Source organism: Leptodactylus fuscus, chromosome 4 (assembly GCF_031893055.1).
Source record: "Leptodactylus fuscus isolate aLepFus1 chromosome 4, aLepFus1.hap2, whole genome shotgun sequence".
NCBI classification, from domain to species: Eukaryota; Metazoa; Chordata; class Amphibia; order Anura; family Leptodactylidae; genus Leptodactylus; species Leptodactylus fuscus.
The window spans coordinates 215,019,795-215,043,994 of record NC_134268.1 but is presented as its reverse complement, the minus strand read 5'-3'; the positions used below and the strand labels follow the sequence as shown (position 1 = coordinate 215,043,994).

The 24,200-nt window shown below is 39.9% G+C and overlaps 1 protein-coding gene across 3 annotated transcripts in view; it reads left to right on the top strand.

Annotated features, from left to right (window-relative positions):
• DYNC1I1 (dynein cytoplasmic 1 intermediate chain 1) overlaps positions 1–24,200 on the top strand; it is a 280,263-nt gene that overhangs the window by 219,517 nt on the left and 36,546 nt on the right. For all 3 annotated transcript variants that reach the window (XM_075271791.1, XM_075271790.1, XM_075271789.1), the window contains one exon: positions 15,972–16,112. In XM_075271791.1, the coding sequence (XP_075127892.1) occupies positions 15,972–16,112 (141 nt within the window). The remainder of the gene's footprint in view (positions 1–15,971; positions 16,113–24,200) is intronic.

Here is a 24,200-nt window from a genome sequence, read left to right as displayed (position 1 = left end):
TATAGTAGTTATATTCTTGTACATAGGAGCAGTATTACAGTAGTTATATTCTTGTTCATAGGAGGTAGTATTATAGTAGTTATATTCCTGTACATAGGAGGTAGTATTATAGTAGTTATATTCTTGTACATATGAGCAGTATTATAGTAGTTATATTCTTGTACATAGGAGGCAGTATTATAGTAAATATATTCTTGTACATAGAAGGTAGTATTATAGTAGTTATATTCTTATACATAGTAGTAGTATTATAGTAGTTACATTATTGTACATAGGAGCAGTATTATAGTAGTTATATTCTTGTACATAGGAGTAGTATTATAGTAGTTATATTCTTGTACATAGGAGTAGTATTATAGTAGTTATATTCTTGTACATAGGAGGTAGTATTATAGTAGTTATATTCTTATACATAGGAGTAGTATTATAGTAGTTATATTCTTGTACATAGGAGCAGTATTATAGTAGTTATATTCTTGTACATAGGAGCAGTATTATAGTAGTTATGTTCTTGTACATAGGAGTAGTATTATAGTAGTTATATTCTTGTACATAGGAGGTAGTATTATAGTAGTTATATTCTTGTACATAGGAGTAGTATTATAGTAGTTATATTCCTGTACATAGGGGCAGTATTATAGTAGTTATATTCTTGTACATAGGAGTAGTATTATAGTAGTTATATTCTTGTACATAGGAGTAGTATTATAGTAGTTATATTCTTGTACATAGGAGTAGTATTATAGTAGTTATATTCTTGTACATAGGAGCAGTATTATAGTAGTTATATTCTTGTACATAGGAGTAGTATTATAGTAGTTATATTCTTGTACATAGGAGTAGTATTATAGTAGTTATATTCCTGTACATAGGGGCAGTATTATAGTAGTTATATTCTTGTACATAGGAGTAGTATTATAGTAGTTATATTCTTGTACATAGGCGTAGTATTATAGTAGTTATATTCTTGTACATAGGAGCAGTATTATAGTAGTTATATTCTTGTACATAGGAGCAGTATTATAGTAGTTATATTCTTGTACATAGGAGTAGTATTATAGTAGTTATATTCTTGTACATAGGAGTAGTATTATAGTAGTTATATTCTTGTACATAGGAGCAGTATTATAGTAGTTATATTCTTGTACATAGGAGGTAGTATTATAGTAGTTATATTCGTGTACATAGGAGCAGTATTATAGTAGTTATATTCTTGTACATAGGAGTAGTAGTTATATTCTTGTACATAGAGGGCAGTATTATAGTAATTGTATTCAGTATATGGATGTCAGATTGGAGGAATTCTACAGTACACATCATATTTCTTATTAACAGATTTCTATGCTCATTTTGACTTCCTGAGTTGTGTTGGGATATATTATTTTTGCATTTTTGGACCCTAATTACGCCTCAGCAATCTTACAACCTGCGCACCTCATAAAGAAGGGCCCTGAGCTTTCAGCCTCCTTAGTTCGGTGATTTTACTATATGCGCATATTTCTTTCTTTTCCCTCTTGGAATTCTCCGCCCGGCCTAATCCAGTGCAGCGTATTACTGTAGTCCGAATCAGATGTTTTTAATTTATATTACAGAAATCCCAGCATTTCATATAGTAGAAGAATGGCGGACATATGGTTTGCTCTCTGGAAATCAGTGGGATTTCATCACTTAGCACCGGGAATTGTAATTTATGTCGATAACTTTTGCTGAACTTATTATTGGGAGAAGGGTCTGCTATGCAGGGATGATATATATTAATGGAGACCCTGCTCATTACATAGTAGGGTTCACCTAATTGTGTGTGTACCCCTTTAAGAATCCTTATTAGATGCCATCTCCGCTTCCCACCACTGACCTGATCATGTCTATGATCCCTTTGTAACTTTGCGCCCCTTTGTGACTTACACCCATATAAATATACGGTAGATGATGGACAACGGCAACATTTGCTCAACATTAACCCTTCACCCGACTTCTGGGCTGGTCTCATCTTTTGGTGCTTTGTATAAAACTTTGAAAAATGCTCGAAAACGAAACGTATCTTTGTACGTTCTCTCTTATGGTAGGTTCAAGGCACCCAAACAATGGAGTGGGGCCACTAAAAGCAGCAGTTACACTCGGAGCCTGATGGACTCCATTGACTATAATGGGGTCTGTAGGATGTCGTCGTTCTTAAAATGAATTTCTCCTCTGCCGATCTTCAATGGACGCTGCGACAGATGTGAACGTGGCCTTAATCTGCTCCTTCTTTTGATCCTTTTTTGTCTATTTATAACAAAATGTTCTCTCTATCTTCTCAGCCACGTCCTCCTCAGTCTCTTGTGCGTGGCTATAAGACAACTGGCTGCAGCAGGAGCCTCCCCCTAACCAGTAGGTACAAATATTGTTACTTCCCGCCCCCTCAGCTGACTCAGAAGGGGATTAACCCTTTTGTTTCCTGCAGGATTTCATTAGCATGTTAGGTACTGAAACTATCAGTACTGATTGCTCAGGAATGGTGGGGAATAGCGAAAAAATTTCATCTGTGCCAGAATCAGTGAAGGATTAAAAGAATCGGAGTTGGTGGAGATGGTGACAGGTGCTTTAAATACACAGTATACTGTGATGCCCTGAGCTCCATCTAGTGGTAGGTACGGGGAGTCAGCATTATATAACTATAGGGGATAAGTTTAATGATAACAAGAATGGGGGTCTACTGTGCCCTGTAAAAATGGTACAGCCAGTTAGTTATCTCCGGAAGTCCCACCAAATTGAATGGAGCAACGAGCATGTGAAACTCCATTGGAGGAGTATTTTATCCGCCACTTACAGTCTGAATGACGGACACCTAATGGAACCCCAATGGACCCCATTATAGTCAGTGGGGTTCACTGGTCTCCATGTGTAGCTGCTGCTTTAGTGGTCCTCACTAGTGTTAGTCTAGCTTCAGATTGGATCAGCAGAACCCCAGCAGTTTATGTGTTACCCCTATAATGCCCGCAATCCCCCCCATCTGTGGAAGCCCTGCAGTTCCGGCCCAGGGGTCTGACAGCAGCATTTTTGCCTTGTAATTTTCTGGCTTTGTTAAGTTGTTGTTTTTTTGTTGAATTTTTACAGGATTTTCCATTCTTGGCAGGTTTATGAATTTCTCCGTACACTTGCAACAAGTCAGATCATTTTTTTTTTTTTTTTTTGGCTTTTTAGGCTGTGGCTCCACGTTGCGAAAAAGCAGCATTTTTTTGTTGATGATTTTTTAAATCCAAATCCAGTAGTGGCTACTTCTATCTTCTGTTCAATGCACTCTTGCAATTGGCTCAAAAACCGCAACAAAATCTGCAACAAAAAAAAGCTGTTTCCACAATGTAGGGCCCAGGGGTGAACCATGGCTTTCTGCCGCCTGAAGCAGAGGTCAGAAAGCAGTCACCCCCCTTCCCGGGAAGAGGGGCGGGGCCGAGCGGAAGGGGGCGTGGCCACAAGGAGGGGCGGGGCCGAATGGAGGGGGCGGGGCCGAGCAAGCGTCTTTAGCAGGCAGAGAGCAGGCAGGGAGAGGACCTGCTCTCTGCCTGAGTGTGAGGGGCGGCCACTGGAGAAGCGCTGCTCCAGTGGCCTCCCCAATCCACCACTCAGTGACGGTGACCCTAAGCCAGTCCAGTACAGCTTGTCCTGGACTGGCTTAGGTCAGCAAAAATGCCACCCTCCCCCGGGGCCCCGGCATAGCGCCACCTGAAGCGATCGCTTCAGGTCGCCTCATGGGAGGTGCGGCGCTGGTAGGGCCCCAACCTAATATTGTGTTTTGTTGCTCTTTTACAATTTTGTACAATTTTTTTCCCCATTTTCAGCAAGTTTGTGATTTTTTTCCCCTACACTTGCCACAAGTCGGTTTATTTTTCTACCTGTTTTTCATGCATTTTTAGGCTAAGGCCCCACCTGGTGGAAACGCAGCAAAAAAACGCAGAGAAAACGCTGCGTTTTCTGTTGCGGAAAAAAAACGTGCATGTCCATGCGTTTTTCAGTTTTGTGCTGCGGAAATTCATGAGTTTTCTGTTGAGTTTTTCATTGCGTTTTTGCTCGAGTCTCTCGTGTGCAATAAAGATAATTGAAAGGCTTTGATGAAAATCCTAAGGGATTATGGTCCTCTGCTATTTAGGCCGAGGCCCCAAAAATGGCCGGGGCCGGAAATGCCGTGGCCAAATCGCGGTGTTTTACAGTACTTGCAAAGTGGATGGGATTCGTACGAATCCCACGCCCACTTTGTGGAAAAAATCGCAGCACGGACACGCCGCGATTTCCAAAACCGTGACGGTTTTGATAATCGCAGCATGTCAATTATATCTACAGAAAAGCCAGCGGCATTCGCATAGCTATAATTGTAACAGAAAGTCCACGGAGGAAAACTACGTGAACTTTCTGTTCAAAGCGCGGCGGGAAGAACCGCAATGCGTTCACGCCGCGGTTGTTCCTGCAGCACTTTAGCGCGACGGTCCCGGCCTGTGTGGTCTTAGCCTCAACCGAGCAAAACAGTGAGTTTTTGTCTGCGGACTTTGATGCATTCCCGCGTAGTTTCTGCGGAGTTTCACAACACATTTATCATGTTGCGTTTTTGCTGCAGTTTTCACACTTTCCATAGAAATCTATAGAGGGAAAAATTGAGTTTCCGCAACTATAATCGACGTGCTTCTTTTTTGAAAAACGCATCTTTTCCGCCGCGTTTTTTCCGCAGTGTGGGGCTAAATGGCATTCACTATGCAGCGTAATGTTAAATGCAGCGTTTTTTTCCCGCGATGCCCCAAAACGCTGCGTTTCCGCCCAGTGGGGCCTTAAGCCATACAGTTTTTTTCTAGTTTTTTTCCCTCCTCGGCAGGTTTGCCATTTTCTCCGTACACTTGCCACAGGTCGGTTTATTTTTTCTGCGATAACAAAAGGTGATAAATAACCGCCGAGTTCCCATGTAAACGTTCTGCTTGTCTTGTGGGGATCTTGAACTGGCTCCAGAATTGTGGCTGTGAATGAATCCACTTCAGAACAAGGTTTGGGACGGAGGCCAAGCTGACATGAGGAGGAGGGTGGGGCGGCCTGTTCAGACAGGATTCCAAGTTCCTCCACTTTACCTCTGGAGCCAGAGGTCTGGCCCCGGCCCAGCCACACGAAGAGAAGATTAAGGCATTGCTGTGTAAAAAGTTAAAGATGTAAAACTCAAAGTCAGGTGTTTATTTCTCCTTCTCTTCTGTGCACGGCTCTGAGGCTTCTCCACTGTCCTGTAATATTCCTGAGCTACCTGTAGAAGAAGAAAATCTAAAAAAAATATATAAAAATAGACACGGATTGTTGTGGCCGCTGCAAAGGACTAAAAAAAATCAATGGCCGACCGTGTAATTCATATACAATGCAGGTCTATAGGTGATCGTATATAACTGCTCCCTTATATCTCATATGGGATTATAATATACATAAATATACATGCAGTATATATAGACCAGCAGGAGGACCCGGCTTCGCACAGGTATATTTCATTTTTTGTTTGCGTAGTGGCCCCATAAGAATTGTTCAGTTTTGCACTGGAGTATTTTGTATGACATTTCTGTGTGCGTTCATAAACGTCATGTGATCATGTGTATCTCAGTTTGCATACGAGTTAAAAACTTGCGATCAGTTATTATGGATACCTGGAGTAAAGCTGTGTGTATGTGACCTAGTGTAACAGTGTCATCCACAGCACCCTGCCTCTTTAAGGCTGACCTACAGCAGTGAAGAAAAATGGCTGAGTTGTTATGGAGACCTGGAGTAAAGCTGTGTGTATGTGGAGATTAAGCACCTGCGAGCTTCTATTGGCTGATAAGGGTTTTCTTTATGTTCTTTATGCGCAACCAAACGACTGGATCAATCTTCACCAAATTTGGCACACAGATACATTAGGTGTCCAGGAAGGTTTTAGACCATTGCTGAGATACAGAATTCCAAAAACAATGACCCCCATTAGCTAATACAAACCTGCAAGTCCAACTTCCATACATACAGTCACTCCACATGTACAATCCAACACTGATATCCAAACGGAGATACACGCATCACAGGATTAGATACACAGGTCAGCACACAGTACCACATGCCGGAGGATTAGATATGTACCTCAGCACACAATACCACACGCTGGAGGATTAAGGCCCGTTTACACGGAGTAGACTCCCATTGACTTCAATGACAATTTACACGTGTATTTTGTCGTGCATTTTGATGTGTATTTTGAAGTGTATTTTGACGTGTTTTTTTTTTACACGTGTAAAAAAATGTCATTGAAGTCAATGGGAGTCTTATTTTTACACGTGTATTTTTTACACATGTATTTTGCCAAATTACACACCTGTTTACTCCGTGTGAACGGGCCCTTAGATACGCACCTTAGCACACAGTACCACAGGCTGGAGGATTAGATATGCATCTCAGCACACATTGCCGCACATCAGATCTTTACTCCAGGTTTCCATACCAACCCAGCCATTTTTCTTCACTGCTGTATGTTATCTTTAAAGGGGCAGGGTGCTGTGGATGATGCGGTTACACAAGGTCACATACACACAGCTTTACTCCAGGTATCCATAACAGCCAATCACAGGTTTTTCACTGATATCCAAACTGAGATACAAATAATCACATGACGCTTATGGACACACACAAACAACATACAAAAAAGACCAGTGCAAAACTGAACAATTCTTATGGGGCCACTACACAAACAAAAAATTTAATATACCCGTGCGAAGCCGAGTCCTCCTGCGAGTAAGAAATATATATGCATACATATACATGCAGCATACTTATACACACATAAGCGGTATACATACACATGTGCCATATATTGTACATAAATATGCTAGTAGTATATATATATATATATATATATATATATATATATATATATATGCATATACATGTTGTATACATACATATACAGCATATACAACCTGTGTAACGTGCAGTTTTTGCTGTAGATCCTCCATGGAATAAGTCATTTTTATACTGAAAAGGGTTAAATCTGCTGAGGGCCTGACTAATGGTCCCTTCACTCTCCTAATTCTGTAACTGTACGCCCACCTTGGATATCATGCGGCGGGGAACCTCAGTTTTTGATATTGGGGGTATCTCATTGATAAAACCTCCAAGAAAAATAGATGATAACAAAATTTCACCACTATTGAGTTTGGCATAGGCTCACCTCAGTCCATTTCTGTTGGTGGGTTCCCCCATTACCAGGCACCTAACAGGTGGGGTACTCTTTTAAATTCCTATGAGTACTCGCCCTCTGCTGGCTATTTGGTGTAGTACAGACATTACTATTAGTCCTCTACTGGCCATAAATTGACCCGGCTACAACTGTTCGCCCTCTGCTGGCCATTAGCAGCCAGGGGATGTGCATGATAACAAATAGAGTACTGAAAATCCCCTTAACCCCTAATATCCCTAAATGTAGATACTGGAGAACTGAGATTTAGTGATGTGAGAGTATTTCTTCTTCAGAGAGCTGCATAGAGCCCCTCAGTTCACTTCCCAGCCACTGGGTGGTGCTGCTGCTACATCAGATTATCACGTTGCACCCCCTCCTCTATATCTGTATAAGAAGGGGAGATCTGCAACACACTAACAATAGCAATCTATCCATCTGTAAGATCTAATTCTCTGCACCAATGTGATGTCTCATCTATCTCCTATCTATCTATCTATCTATCTATCTATCTATCTATCTATCTATCTATCTATCTCCTATCTATCTATCTATCTATCTCCAATCTATCTATCTATCTCCAATCTATCTATCTATCTATCTATCTATCTATCTATCTATCTATCTATCTATCTCCTATCTATCTATCTATCTATCTATCTATCTCCTATCTATCTATCTATCTATCTATCTCCAATCTATCTATCTATCTCCAATCTATCTATCTATCTATCTATCTATCTATCTATCTATCTATCTATCTATCTCCTATCTATCTATCTATCTATCTATCTATCTATCTATGAGCAACATATGTAACTTTCTTCCCATACAATGACATACCTGGACACATCTCTCACAGGTACAATATACACCAGGAATTCCTCCCAAACAATGTGACTAAACCCTTGGACTCTGTTCAGATTGCATTGTCTGTAGTAGCTCTAGGCTGCTGTATGTGCCCCCTGCATAGTAATGATTGGCATGGACATAGGGCAGGTGAATGGAGGCCAGGACTACCGTATATTTGTTGGACCTTTCACTTAAGTTGAAGGTATTACCATTAGTAGATGTGAACAGAGTCTTATTTCTTAGATTTTTCTGTCTGTATTCTGAGGCCGGACCGTGGAGAATGTTTCGCCTTTGAAGGAAACCACAAGAATGTTGTGCGCTGCATCTCGGCACGGTCTGCATGTAGGGCTCCGCTCACACCTACAACTGAGCCCACATGTTTATACAAAAAGTTACGCGGCTGAATCTATACAATGTGACATTATTAACCCAAACCCCCAACGCGGCCGCACAACATACCGTCCGGCTTAAAGGGAATGTGTCACCAAAAAACGACCTTTTTTTTAAATCCAAGTCAAAGTTTTGGAAAATTTTTGATGATTTTTAAAAAATTTTCCACATCACTATCTGAAGTGCTAAAGTCTTACACTTGTCAATTCTGTAGGGGTTTCCTTTGCAGCCTCATTTACATCACAGACGGGATTATAACACCTCTGTAGATAACACTACCGACCTATCATTACATCACTGCTGACAATAGATGATGTCACAGCTTAGCTCCTCCCCCTCTTGCACAGAGCATGTCGATGGCCTTAGTAGTCACCGGATAGGAACTGGTGATGTCACCCAGATACCAGCGGCTGGTGAGGCCACTGATTGGTCCCAGTGGTCATCTGATCCCCTTCAGGTAAAGGGATCTGTAGCCCAAAGCATAGGTGAGCTTCCTAGAATTTCTGGAGAACCCCTTTAAAGTCTCCGAAAACCCCTTTAACAGTGACCCTATGAAATATATCCACAGGGCAGGTAGAACAAGGCTTGCTGAAACTTGTAGTCCATCCGAAAGAAAGAAGTCCATTTCTAAAAAGAAATAAGAAATCCCTTTTAGTATAATATTGTTTATTTAGGGTGCGGCTGATGTAGCAGAGCTGAGTTTGTCAGCATGACTGAGTCTCTCAATGTAGCAGAGCTGAGTTTGTCAGCATGACTGAGTCTCTCAATGTAGCAGAGCTGAGTTTGCACTTTGAACTTACAGAATTTGATCTCAGCGAGTGATCAGAACACACCAGTGAAACGGTTAATGACGCGCTCAGCTCTGCTACATCTCTACAGAAGAGTGGGTGTTGTGAGACGTGACTCCCACAGTGCGGCTGCTCAGCGGCAGAGGGTAATGTGGTGCCAGGGAGCGAGTGTACAATGTAACTGCCCACGTGGGTGGAGGTAGGAGGCGGCTACAATGGGCTGATGTTTGGCTGTTGGTGTGGTTAATGGATTGTGTGGGTGGAAAGAAGGAAAGAAAACACAACAGGAAGGCGATGGCTGGATCGGGGCGGCTGTCACCGAGCACGTCACCGCGCACACACTCAGCGCCTGGACTTTAGTGTGGAGCTGATACTCAGTGATACATTGTAGCCATCGTTATGTAACGCTGTCACATCCGTGGGTAGCCATGAGTGGAGGCGGAGCTTCTGGGTGGGAATCCATTGTCTCTCATCCTCCTCATTTATCAGAGTCACATGTGATCGCCGCCTGAGTCAGGCGTCCGCATAGACAAGGCCTTGTCAGATGACAAACCCTACGAGCACAGAATCAAATCCAGGGTTATCTCTAGACTGGCGCCTTGTGTGGTCCCATCTCATATGGTATACCGCCATACAAATAACTATAAGCACACCATATAGTGTCTAATTACAAGTGCCAGAAGTATGGTGCCCTAGTAAAATTTCCATATAGCTGCCTAAAGAACCATATTATATAATACTACAACCGCCACATACTACAATAATAATGTACTGTACCTAAGAAGTAGTGCCACAAGTGAATAATACCACTATGTATATGGCCATGCTATATAATGTTGTAAATACAATATACTATAATAATAACATACAGTACAGTACCTAAGTAGCAGTGCCATAAGTAGATAATACCGCCATGTAAATAACCATGCCATATAATGGTGCAAACATGATATACTACAATAATAACATACAGTACAGTACCTAAGTAGCAGTGCCATAAGTAAATAATACCGCCATATAAATAACCATACCATATAATGGTGCAAACATCATATACTACAATAACATACAGTACAGTACCTAAGTAGCAGCGCCATAAGTAAATAATGCCGCCATATAAATAACCATGCCATATATTGCTGCAACTATAATGGTAATATAACATTTAACATAAATCACACCTATTTAGCAGTGCCGTAATGAATACTGCCTGATAAATAAGCACGCTATATAGTCCTGAAACTACCGTATACTACAATAATCACACACTATACAATGTCTAAGTAGCCATGCCACAAGTAAATAATACCACTATATAAATTACCATGCTATACTGTATAGTCCGGGAAGTACCATATACTATAATACTAACTGTACAGTACCGAGGTAGCAGTGCCACAAGCTAATAATACCGCCATATAATGCTCAAATAATACCAACACATGGGTCCAAATAACGGTTTCGTACATATAGAGATATGCCTAATACTGCGGTATTATAATATTTAGGGTAGTCACAATATTTGGTGCCTGGTGTATTCTCCGTGTGAACACTGATGTATACGGGGATTTGTTTCCACAACCGACAGCCATCAGCAGGGGCCATGTAGTCATCAGATTTATCTTCAGTAGTGCAGCCCCAGGCTTCAGGCCTGTAACAAATGATCTCTCAGCGTCATGTACATTACAGGACCTTGAATAGATTTCTTCCTGGGATCTCCCATAAGCAATGTCACAAGGGGATACAACGGCCATTATTCTATGTTCTGTCCATGATTATGGGGGCGGCCATCTTGCCTGAGCGTCTCCTTTGCTCTGTTAACAGCATTTAGCAATCTGCTTTACAGCAGTCTCATGGGCATAGGCATCAATAGCTCAGAGCCGACCCAGTGAGGTGTATTAGAGCGTTTTCTAGACATGCTCAGTGCAGGGAGGAGGAGGAGCTAAGCTGTGACATCATCTATTGTCAGTAGTGATGTAATGATGGGTCTGTGGTCTTATCTATAGAGGTGTTATCCTTTATTGTAATCCTGTCAGTGACTGTTGCAAAGAAAACCTCTACAGAATTTGCAAATGTTGGTCTATTATTAGGCTTAGTGGTCAGGCTTAAAATTGCATGATATAGTACAAATTAAAAAAAAAATATATATAGACTTGGAATTTTTTTTTTTTTATTCTTAAAAAATATGTTTAACCTAAAACCTTAAATCTAAATCAATGTGTGGACGGGATTAGACTAATATTCCTTCATTCTTCCTGTATTTCCGCTGTTTTGTGACTTGCTGACAGTTTCCTATATCGCCATGTAGCCGTTCCTATAGATCCCACTACGGGGGCCGCGCTACGTAATCCGTTCATGTTATAGCGTCCTATTTAACACGCTGTAAATAATCCATTAATTGTACGGTTTGTTTATATGTGTAATGGGAAGGTGGAAGGGAATTAGTGGGAGGTATAATTAATAGAAAATGAATTTATTACCGGGGCCGGATCGTGCGCAGATATTAATTGGCGCCTCAGATGGGAAGGAAACGCGTAAAAAAAGCTCCGACACCATGACAAGCCCTTAAAGGGACACTCCACCTGCAAATAACATCAGCTCTACAGTCAGCAACTGGAGAAATTCTGCATCTTTGCTACATGTTGTGGTTATTTCCTTCAAATTTTCTGCTCTCTTCTGTACAATGTGGAAATTGGGCATTCTGGAAACAGTCAACAAGCTGCTGTTGACAGATCCGGTATTCTTATGATGTGTTTATAGATGTTTTGAGTATACGGTTTACTATGGCCCTGCTGATAAGGTCAAATCTTATTAAGAAAAAGGTAAAGACAAGCAGAGATGTGTAAATAGCCAGCGACCTTCTTGTTGATGGTTTCCAGCAGCCACTATTCGTATAAAGTGTCTATAGTCAGTACCTTGAGTATATATTGGCATGCTACTGTGGATCTCAAACATTTGCCCCTTGCCTCCTCGTACAACCTGGATGGATTTTTTTGCTTACTACGGTACAATGTTGAAAATAACACACTGGAAACAATCAGCAAGCTGCTGTTGACAGATCCAGTGTTGTTATTATGTAATTTCAATTAGTATTATGAATATATGCTGCGCTCCTGCTGTGAACACCTGATCGGCTCATCAGCAGCTTAATACCCCCTGAAGCCGATTTACTAACATGTACCCCACCTTACTAACATAGACAATTCTGAGGTTTAGAGATTAATGGCCGGTAGATATTCATATGTTAAGGAGTCACATGGAGCATATTTAGAAAAACAAGTCAATGAGATCTGTAAATAGCAAGTAAGTCACCATGCTGATGGTTTCCAGCTGCTGTTAACTGAGCCGTTATTCATATAATATCTATAGTTAGTACTTTGAGTACATACAGGCCTCATAAAGGGGGGATCCTGGGACCTTTTTTTTTTTTAAAAAAAAAACATTTTATTTTTACTCATTTCGGCCATATTTTGGGTTTCCGGACTGGTTCTAAATCTGGGCCACGTGAACCAAATTGGGCCACGTGAACCAAATTGGGCCACGTGAACCAAATTGGGCCACGTGAACCAAATTGTCCCACCCCCTCCCTCATGTTCATGGTATTGCCTGTGTTATGGGGCAGGTAGACTAGATCCTTATAATAGTAAAGCCACGCCCATAGAACAGGTGATACCGGTGAACCCAGGAGAGGAGGCGGAGCAACTTGGGTCAGGGGCTGGCTTAGATCCCATGATCCAGGGTTGGAACCAGCCATGAAACCCAAGGTTTGAACAAAATCGAACCACAGAGGAAGTAAGTTTTTAAAAAGTTCCTGGAGAACCCCTTGAAGCATTTGCACTTTACCGCCCCCTACTGTCTGGAGGCCTTAACACATAAGTGCACTGTATTATAGGTTCAGGTGCTCATGGGCATCATAGTTTATGTTCATGGGTCAAAGTGAGATCTGTAGACAGCAGTTAACCTACTTGTTGATGGTTTCCATTCTCCTATGATTATGTTAATTCTGGAAGTCTGTCTATAACATGTAGCATGCACACGGCTGCAGATTGTCATATGTGCAGGTAAAGTCACTACAGCACATGGTTTTTATGGTTTTAGGAAAGCGGCAGTTTCACATAAATTGCAAATTTTGGCCACATTGCATCCACCATTGCTAGCTGTAACCTGACCATTACAGTTCATCTTACCGACACACTCCAGTCACATCCAAAGCTGCACAGTAAATCTGATAGTACAGTGCTGACCCTGACACATGCCTTACATGACGCATTGCATTGTGGGATATGTCTTTAACCTGGGTTACCCACTACACCTCTCACAATGCAGCGCTATTGTTTTCTGGCACCGTATGGCTTGAAGCTATACATAAAGAGCGTGACTGAAAGGGTTAATGCTTGAGGCCGAGCGTGCAGACTGACTCCACCACAGGCTCCTTGTCATCTGCTTGTATGTCCTTGCCGTGATCCTTTGATATGTTCACCCCCCAGGGTTCTCTTTTACTGGAATTTGCATATTTGTAGGTGTAGCGATGCAGCAGAGCTGAGTTTGTCAGTTGGAGAATTCTCCATGATAGCTGCATAGGTTTTCTGTATTTTACATGGGACTGCAGGTAAAACTAGGACACAATCTCAAGTCAGAAATGTGTCACTGAAAGCTCGAGGGGAGCGGTTAAATGGCGTAACCAAAAAAGTTTATTTCTTAAAGAGGACCTTTTACCACCTCCACCATCTCCTTCAATAGGCGCCAAGCCACAGATTCCAGGACAGTTGGAATTTTTCTCTAGCCCCCCGCCATTTCCAAGCTAGTTCTGGTGTCTGATATTGTCTACTAGACTCCCTAATGTCCAGAGAGTGATGTCTTACCTGATACCACCCACTGGCTATTGGAGAGTCTAGTCAGCAAAACTCTCTGCACTGATTGCTCGGGAATGGTGGGGGCTAGAAAAAAAATTCCAACTGTACTGGAATCAGTGGAGCGGAGACTATGAAAGGATATATAGACATGGTGGAGGTGGCAAAAGGTACTTTTTAACAGAGCTGATGAAGATGGCTGAGCACTGTATTTAGTCAGTCCCATAGGGATCAAACGAAGCAACAGCGTGTGTGTGTGATCAGGGGACTAGGGACACAATCAGACACTTACCTGGGTCATTTTTGGATAATGCCTTTAAAGGGGCTGTTTTGGGGTATGTTCCCCAGGGGCTAATCAAGGGGGGGCGCGTCAAAATCCAGTCCAAAAAACCCAGTGTGATCTTACCCTTAGTGTCTCCTGACCATCAAGTGTGTAGAATATTCCACTGGACATTACCTTTCTACTCAGAGACAGCATCAGCTACATAATCCTGCGGATAGGCCATCAATGTTACTTCCTGGACAACCCCTTTAAGAGTCCCCAACAACTACTTACCTAGCTGACCCTTGTTTAATAACTTACTGTACAGAAGTGGTGACAGGTAGTCCTATGTGCTGTACTGCAGACTGCCTCTCCGGCTGCACAGACTTGTTCTCAGTCCTTCCCACTGGTGAAACATAAAACATAAGGGGGTAAATCTACAAGCACAGGAAACATTATAAGTTTTGCTATCCATCTATTAAGGAGGGGGCGCTGAGATTATTATAAGGGAGCCATGTCCCCATTAAGGTCAGGTCTGCGCCGCTGACGGCCTCCCGGTAATGAAGGTGCATGGAACTGACAAATGGCCCCGGGCGAGATCAGCGGAAATGTCTGACATATTTGACATCATTTATGACAACAGACCATCATCTTCCTTTCCTTCTGTACACAGACGAGTTATAAATCCCTGTAATCCCCAGTAGGGGGCAGTATCTCCTAATTAAAGGGCCACTAACCATATCAGTGCTATGACACAAGTGGGACAGTGATAATTTTTTGCACAACTTTTTGAATTCCCAAAGTGAAATGTCAGATAACTGCGAACAACAGAAGCCATTCTAAGGCACAGGAAATGGAAAGAAGATCAATTTTAGAGTTGGGGGCCCCAAGTCGCTGTCACCGCAAAAATACTCTTACTCTGAGGACGTTTATAGGTTGCCCTTATAGAGGAGTCTTAGTTTCAGCTTCTAACACTTGCCCCTTGCACTTTGGAGCTGGTGTACGAGATGCTCCAGTGACCTCTATGCCATATAAGAAGACACCAGTGTTATGGGGGTCCTATAGATAGGTGGGGGCCCTATTGCTGGTTTTGTATTGGGGCCCAGGAGTTTTAGGTTACACCTCTGAATAGTTTAGCAGGCGCAGAGTTTATACCCCACACGAAAAAACTGAAAAAAATATCAAGGCAAAACAAAAAAGTCGCAAGAAGTCTGTGCCCCCCTTAATCCCGGCGCGACTCTCAGCGCTCAGTAGATCTCTACAGCAGCCAGGGTGCAGTACCGGCGCGCGGCCCACTAGATGGCGCTGGCGGCCCGCAGCAGATCCTCCCCTGTTATTAGGCGCTGCAGTGTCTTCCTATTATCGCCGCCAGTCTCCTTATCAGCTCCAGCCTGACTCATTGGTGCGGGGGATCCCTCCTTGTGCCCCCGTCCTGGGCACCTTCTCCACCTGCCCATGTGTATAATGCAGATAAGTGGGCACCCCCACCCCCCCTGACACAATGTGACGCCCCAGTAAAGCTCTTTCATGTCTGTGCACTTTTATGATAGAAATGTGTAAAGTTTGTAATGATGGCGCAGATTGCGCCCGGGGCAGCGGCAGCGCCACTCAGTCCTGTGCTCTCTCCGCTCCAGCACAACAAGCCGCTCTACTCCTTTGAAGACAACGCAGACTATGTGTACGACGTCATGTGGTCCCCGCTGCACCCCGCGCTCTTCGCCTGTGTGGACGGGATGGGCCGCCTGGATCTCTGGAACCTGAACAGCGACACCGAGGTGAGAGAAGCGGCGCTAACTTAACCCCTTGTGCGACCGTCAGCTGACTGCCGGGGGCTGCGCTCACTCACACGCTCCACAATCATTAGGCTCTGCTCACACTCAGCGTTTTCTTCCAGTTTACTTTTTAGTTTCTGCATTTTTATTTTGTGCTTTTGTTGGATTTTTCTGTTTCTATTTGTTTTGTTTTTTTACATTATTAATCTTAGAATGTTATGAAAGATGTTATTACATGAAATATTTCCTTATATATTAATATAGTCACCTATTTCCTGCAATATATTATGATATCTTATACATTATATTATATTGTTTTTATATTATTTTATTTTACTATCATATTATTTTTATTATATTATCTGTTATTTTATTATCATATTATTACATTATTATTTTTATCATTATATCTTATAATACATTATATTATTATTATTATTATATGTGTTATAATACATTATGTTATATTATATTGTTATATTATTTTATTGTCATATTATTATACTATGTGTTATAATACATTGTTATATTATTTTATTGTTATTTTTTTCTATATTATTATATTATTTTTATTATATTATCATTATATTATTTTTTATTTTACTATTATATTATTAGATCTTATACTATATCATACATTATTTATTTTTAATTGTTATTTGTTTTATTCTATATCTTAGAATGTAATATAATGATTATTATCAATGTAATTTTTATTATGTTATATATTACAGATTATTATTATTTGTATTTTATATTATTTCATATCCTTAAAACACTCTTTATTTCCTTACACATTACCATACACTGACACATTATTACATCCCGGGTCCTGTGTATATATATATATATATATATATATATATATATATATATATATATATATATGACCACAGTATATTCCTATTCCTATTATTCTGACAATCTGTATATTTATCTCGTGTATCATGTTGTTTGGGTTATCGATGTTGTTGCCGCCTGTTCACACTCACATCGCTCTTAGGCGATATTCACACGTGGCAGAATTTCTGTGACTGTCCCATTCATTTATGGAACTTGCAGAAATCTTTGTCGTTGATCCCAGAACACCCCCAAGTCCAATGAATGAAAACAATTTTAGATTTACAGAAATTTCCGCCACAATCGGCTGTGTGTGAATCTTCCCCTATTGTCAGGGTGTGATATTCCGCATATTATATGGTTATTATGATGATAATGTTTCCGGATTATTAGACTGGTCTCTTATAACCTGAAATATTTCCTTTCAGATCAATATTTTTCAACTTTGTTGCTGGTGAATTTCAGGTTTTCGTTGTCAAATTTTTTATTATTTTTTAAATTAGTTTTCTCAATTTTTAATAATTGTAACCACCGTTTAAATTCAATTTTTTTTTAACATATTAAAAAAATTTAAATCCATTCATCTGACATAGGAGCCCTGATAGATGAACCAATCTTCCAGATGATTGGCCGGTTGTATAGAACGCAGGTCCGGTCTCGAGTCTTTGCGTCGTCTTCCAATTGTGCACCAAAAACTTGTGCTGGACTATCAGAATTTCCGGTCACGGATGGGTTTTACCGAATCGTTCTAGAAATCTTACCAAGAGATCTGGTGGTTTTTCATGATTTTTGTATTACATTGAGCGTTTTTTAATCTGATCCAATTTTTCAAAAATTTTCCAATTTTTGCTCAGATTCTATTTCCAATTGTTCCCCAGCTCATCTTCCCTTATCCTCAATTTTGGTTCTACGTTGCTTCGGCCACCCCAGTGGTGTTGTCCTTGGCGATTATTAACCCTGTACATTCTATAGAGTTGCATAAATTGATTCCCTTTCCATTGGCACTGATGAGGTTAATTCATATGTTAATATCTTCTGTTTCAGAATTTAACCGAAATTGCCGTATGTCAATTTATTTTTTTTTTATTTGAAGAGGTGGCTTTTATTATATTGTTAAAATGTATAAAAGTTTAATCACATATGTAATTTAATGATGAATGAAAGGTTTGAGGGCTGATGGATAATGATATTATAATTCGCTCATTTCTCACCTGGAAGAAGAAGCGGTGCTGGGAATTGAACATCTAATTATTGGGGGAAGATCTCTGATTTTAAGCTATTGTAATAAAATAAGGGAATTCAGGCAACCTGACAGTCGCCCCCTTTTGTGATTTGGGGGCCTAGAAGGCCATTAAAAATTGTTGTCTTTTGTCAGGCGTCAATTTCTAATAATGAGCAGATCATTTTCAAAAACATTCCCGCGTCTTAACGCAATTAACATATTAAACATTCTTAAATGAAGTTAGAATTAAAAAAAAAAAAAAAATCCTTTCTATGAATTTTTAAATGTTTTTGAAATTCAAATTTCATTTTGTAATTGTTTCCCGTTCCGTTATTTTACAAAATCTATTTTTTTGCGAAAACAATGGAAGGTTAATTTTAAAAAAATTTGATTTTGATTTCCTGTCATTGGACGGAATTTTCCAATTTTGTGTTTTGTTTTTTTTTTTGCTCGATACTGTCTCCACGACAGGTAAATGACTTGCTACCGTATCTGGAACGAGACGGCATCCTAGAAGCTTTTGAAGTGTTTCGAGCAGGAAGTGCAGCAGCCTTTTTAATTAGGAAGCCTACTGCTGGGGGATATGTAGGAAAAAATCTGGAGAACAAAAAAAATCTTTTTTTTTTGTTGTTGAGAAATAGTTGAATATATCCTTTAGGCATTAAAACGAAGAACTTTAAGTTAGCAAAAAAAAAAAATAAAATAAAATATTTAATCCGTATTAATTGAGGGCAAAATCCACGGCTTAAGTTTTTTTTTATATAAAAATGAATTCTATTAAAAAAGAAATAAAAAAAATAACCCAAGCGAATAACTTAATTAAGACCATCAAAAAAGAACAAGTTTCCTTTTTTTTTTTTTTATAAGGGACTTAATATTATTAAGTCCATGTTGTATTAATAATCATTGTGGGAAATTTTTTTTTTTTTTTTTTTGACCGGCTCGTAATAAATTTTAGCAATTTCCAAAAAAATAAGTAGCTTTTGTAATTAGAACCTGGAATTTGTTTTAACTTGGTGATCATTTTTTGTAATTTAAATTTTTCTTTTAGGAATGGTTTGTGTTACCGATGATGGTACAAATATAAAAAGAAAGACAAAAAATTTGTTTTATTGTTCACCATAAGTGGTAATATTTTTAGAGACAAGAGTAGTGATTTTCTGGGAGTCGGGCAGCCCCTTCACATATTAAAAATATACATCATTGTTCTAGCCGGCCGCAAAAACATATGTTATTTTTTAACTTCTTCTTTTGGTGCGCTCAGCCCCCATATTTTTCGAGTCATGGCGGCTCCAAGCAGTGTCATTTTTCAGATCTTTTCCTCCAGCCTTGGTTATAATATAATAAATGGTAGTCGGTACGGTAACAGCAGGCATTGCCAATTGAAATGATATATTTTCTGAAAGGGGGACGGATAAAATAATCATGTGACCGGGGCCATTCAGTAAAATGCAGATTTAATTCCATAATTACAATATAGCTTCATTTACATGTATAAAGCAGGAAAAAAAAAAATCATCGTTCCTTATGTGCTTCATTCATACCGAGAGTGAAAGCAATTTAAAAAAAAAAATTTTTGCAAATTTTTGAATTTTTTTTTTTTTTTTTTGGCGTGGCAGCACTAGAGTTAATGATTGCTTGTATTTGTACACAGTCCCGGCCAACGGCTTAGTATATGGCATTTACATGAATATGCTTTATCTTCAGGGCTTAAATCACATCCGCCATTTAATAATATGTTAGGAGAGCCCTGCATGGGGAAATAGAGGGATTCTGCAACCAGTCGAATGCGGCCCAGTACAATAGTATTTGTATTAAATAAAATAGTAGTCTCATCTCTCCCAATTGCTACCCCATACAATTGCTAAAGGACTGTGTCAGTACAGTAGTTTAACTCACATTGAGAATTGTAGAGTAGTCGCAGTTCACCAGTCTGCAGAATTGATGGCTCGCCATGCTGAGTGCTTTTGTTCCAGGGAACAGAGGTTCACTTTCATAGTCTCCAGTGAGGGAGCTGTGACAAAAAGAGACGCTGCGAGCATCCAGATATTAATGTGTCAGACAAAAAAAACACTGTATTTAGCCCAGACATTTTTCTGTATTGAGTGGCCGGGTATTAGAACAGCTGGCATCCTACATAGAAATCTGGGCTGCCTCTGTCCTACACAACTCGCTCCCGAAAATTTGTATTTTTATATGATTTTAGTAGAGATAGGAAAGGAGCCTTTATCCAAACGGCTTCGTTTTTCAGGTTGGGGTTTGGGAAAATGATAGAGCCCCGAAACTGGCGCAACGTTATGGTATTGTAAAAAAGTAAAAGAATTGTGAATAGATAAATGGATACCAAAAGGAAATGTAAAGATATGTCATAGATGAATGAATAACAATATATAGAAAAATAATGAATATATAAATGGATACATAGAATACATTTATTTACACACACACACACACATATATATATATATATATATATATATATATATATATATATACCTTCCAGGACACCTCCTGTATCTCAGGAACAGTACGTCCTAGGGAGTTGAGACCTGGTCTAAAACCTTCCCGGACACCTGATGTATCAGTGTGCCAAATTTGGTAAGGATCGGTCCAGTCATTTGGTCGCGCATGAAGAACACACAGACAGAAACTCGTTTATATATATATATATATATATATATATATATACAGTCCTATGAAAAAGTTTGGGCACCCCTATTAATCTTAATCATTTTTAGTTCTAAATATTTTGGTATTTGCAACAGCCATTTCAGTTTGATATATCTAATAACTGATGGACACAGTAATATTTCAGGATTGAAATGAGGTTTATTGTACTAACAGAAAATGTGCAATATGCATTAAACCAAAATTTGACCGGTGCAAAAGTATGGGCACCTCAACAGAAAAGTGACATTAATATTTAGTAGATCCTCCTTTTGCAAAGATAACAGCCTCTAGTTGCTTCCTGTAGCTTTTAATCAGTTCCTGGATCCTGGATAAAGGTATTTTGGACAAACAATTCAAGTTCAGTTAAGTTAGATGGTCGCCGAGCATGGACAGCCCGCTTCAAATCATCCCACAGATGTTCAATGATATTCAAGTCTGGGGACTGGGATGGCCATTCCAGAACATTGTAATTGTTCCTCTGCATGAATGCCTGAGGATTTGGAGCGGTGTTTTGGATCATTGTCTTGCTGAAATATCCATCCCCGGCGTAACTTCAACTTTGTCACTGATTCTTGAACATTATTCTCAAGAATCTGCTGATACTGAGTGGAATCCATGCGACTCTCAACTTTAACAAGATTCCCGGTGTCGGCATTGGCCACACAGCCCCAAAGCATGATGGAACCTCCACCAAATTTTACAGTGGGTAGCATGTGTTTTTCTTGGAATGCTGTTTCTTTTTGGACGCCATGCATAACGCCTTTTTTTATAACCAAACAACTCAATTTTTGTTTCCAAAATGAAGTTGCCTTGTCCAAATGTGCTTTTTCATACCTCAGGCAACTCTATTTGTGGCGTACGTGCAGAAACGGCTTCTTTCTCATCACTCTCCCATACAGCTTCTATTTGTGCAAAGTGCGCTGTATAGTTGACCGATGCACAGTGACACCATCTGCAGCAAGATGATGCTGCAGCTCTTTGGAGGTGGTCTGTGGATTGTCCTTGACTGTTCTCACCATTCTTCTTCTCTGCCTTTCTGATATTTTTCTTGGCCTGCCACTTCTGGGCTTAACAAGAACTGTCCCTGTGGTCTTCCATTTCCTTATTATGTTCCTCACAGTGGAAACTGACAGGTTAAATCTCTGAGACAACGTTTTGTATCCTTCCCCTGAACAACTATGTTGAACAATCTTTGTTTTCAGATCATTTGAGAGCGGGCTGTCCATGCTCGGCGACCATCTAACTTAACTGAACTTGAATTGTTTTGTAGAAAGAAATGGTCCAAAATCCCTTCATCCAGGATCCAGGAACTGATTAAAAGCTACAGGAAGCGACTAGAGGCTGTTATCTTTGCAAAAGGAGGATGTACTAAATATTAATGTCACTTTTCTGTTGAGGTGCCCATATTTTTGCACCGGTCAAATTTTGGTTTAATGCATATTGCACATTTTCTGTTAGTACAATAAACCTCATTTCAATCCTGAAATATTACTGTGTCCATCAGTTATTAGATATATCAAACTGAAATGGCTGCTGCAAACACCAAAATATTTAGAACTAAAAATAATTAAGATTAATAGGGGTGCCCAAACTTTTTCATAGGACTGTATATATATATATATATATATATATATATATAAGACGCATATGCATACCTATACATGCAGTACACATATACACACAAATATGTGGTATACATACACATGCGCCATATATTATATACAAAACTATACTTGCGGTATACTATATATATATTGGTGAATGTGTGTGTGTGTATGTATATATATATATATATATATATATATATATATATATATATATATATATAGCAAAAATAAATTAGAAATTAATGTAACAACACTATGTAGCTGAATTAGGACATTTAAAAAATTCTAAAACATATTTAAAAAGCGACTTATTTTGGCGTCAGAACTATCTGGATTGGGTTTGGTTAGGTAGAAGTTTGTGTGTATTTCTAGACCTCATTCACACATGTCATTTGGAATATAGTGAAATTAGTGAATACATGATAGGTGATCTGTACTTACATGACACGTACGGAGTTTTTTGTATGTTTCATTTGTTGCTTCTCCCATGTATATATTAGAGGGTGCATAATTTTTAGGCTATTTTGCCTTTTAAGGGAAAAATGCAACACAATATGGACCCTGAGATTACACACATATGAGATATATATACATGTGGAGATCTCTTACATTGACCTTAATGTAAGACCTTAATACCCATAATGCTTTATGTTTATTAAATATCATTAATCATATGAGCTCAAAATTCTACATCTCAGATTTAGGCCATATTCACACATACAGTTTTTTGATCCAGTTTTTGCCCATAGCGGTCACTTTATATTAGACGGATCCGCAGGATCTCCAGCCATTAGTGTATAGAGCTAACTGTAAGGGTTTAGTTTCCCTACAGCGCCACCACAGGGGGAATTAAGCACTGCACAGAAATCAGTATAGTGTGCATGTAATGCTTAGACATGTTGGGTCCTCCAGAACTTGAGCAGGTCCTAACTGGGGATCCATGTGGACCTTTGACCATCTCCAGCTGTAAGTTTTTGTATGCTTCGATAGCCCCCGCTCTACTGAATCTGGCACAGTAAGAATTTCTTCTCTAACCCCCACCGTTCCTGAGCAATAATATCTGTTAGTCTCAGAATATGATGTGCTAGTTCAGCTCTCTACTGTCAAGTAGGCGGTCCCTGGCTGTTCCAGTATAAGACCACCCACTTGACAGTAGTAGGGGAAACACAATAGAGAAGCAGCCAATCACAGCACATCTTTCACTATAAGAAATGAAAGCTACACTTTGATTGGTTTCTTGGGGCAACTCTAACAGTTTCATAAATCTGCCCCAGTGGATTGTATTTACCAAAACTGTGTGTTGCCTTTGGTGACCGTTCACTTCTTAAAGGGGTTGTGCAGAGCTCAAAAAACATGGCTGCTTCTTCTATTCAGGAAGTGACATCATGTCCGTTGGTCACATGACAATGCCACAACTCCATCCATGATGTCACTTCCTGCCTAACCCCTGTAAGATGCCCTAACATAATAAAAGCTGAGCTCTGATTGGTCGGGATCATGCTGGTCATACTATTAGGCCTGAGGCCTGTGAAGCCTTTACGAAATGCCCAAAACAGGGGCCACTGCAGCACCTCCGAAGTGTAAGGCCACACAGGAGCAGAACACCCGTGCCAGACACCATGATAGACCTCCATGGGGGAGAAGTATTATACCTTGTGTGAGAGTTTTGCAGTTTTGACTTTTTATGCTCCTGTAAGGGAACATGGCGACTGCTGGGCCTTAGGCCCCGCCATACTTGTGATCACACCAGTG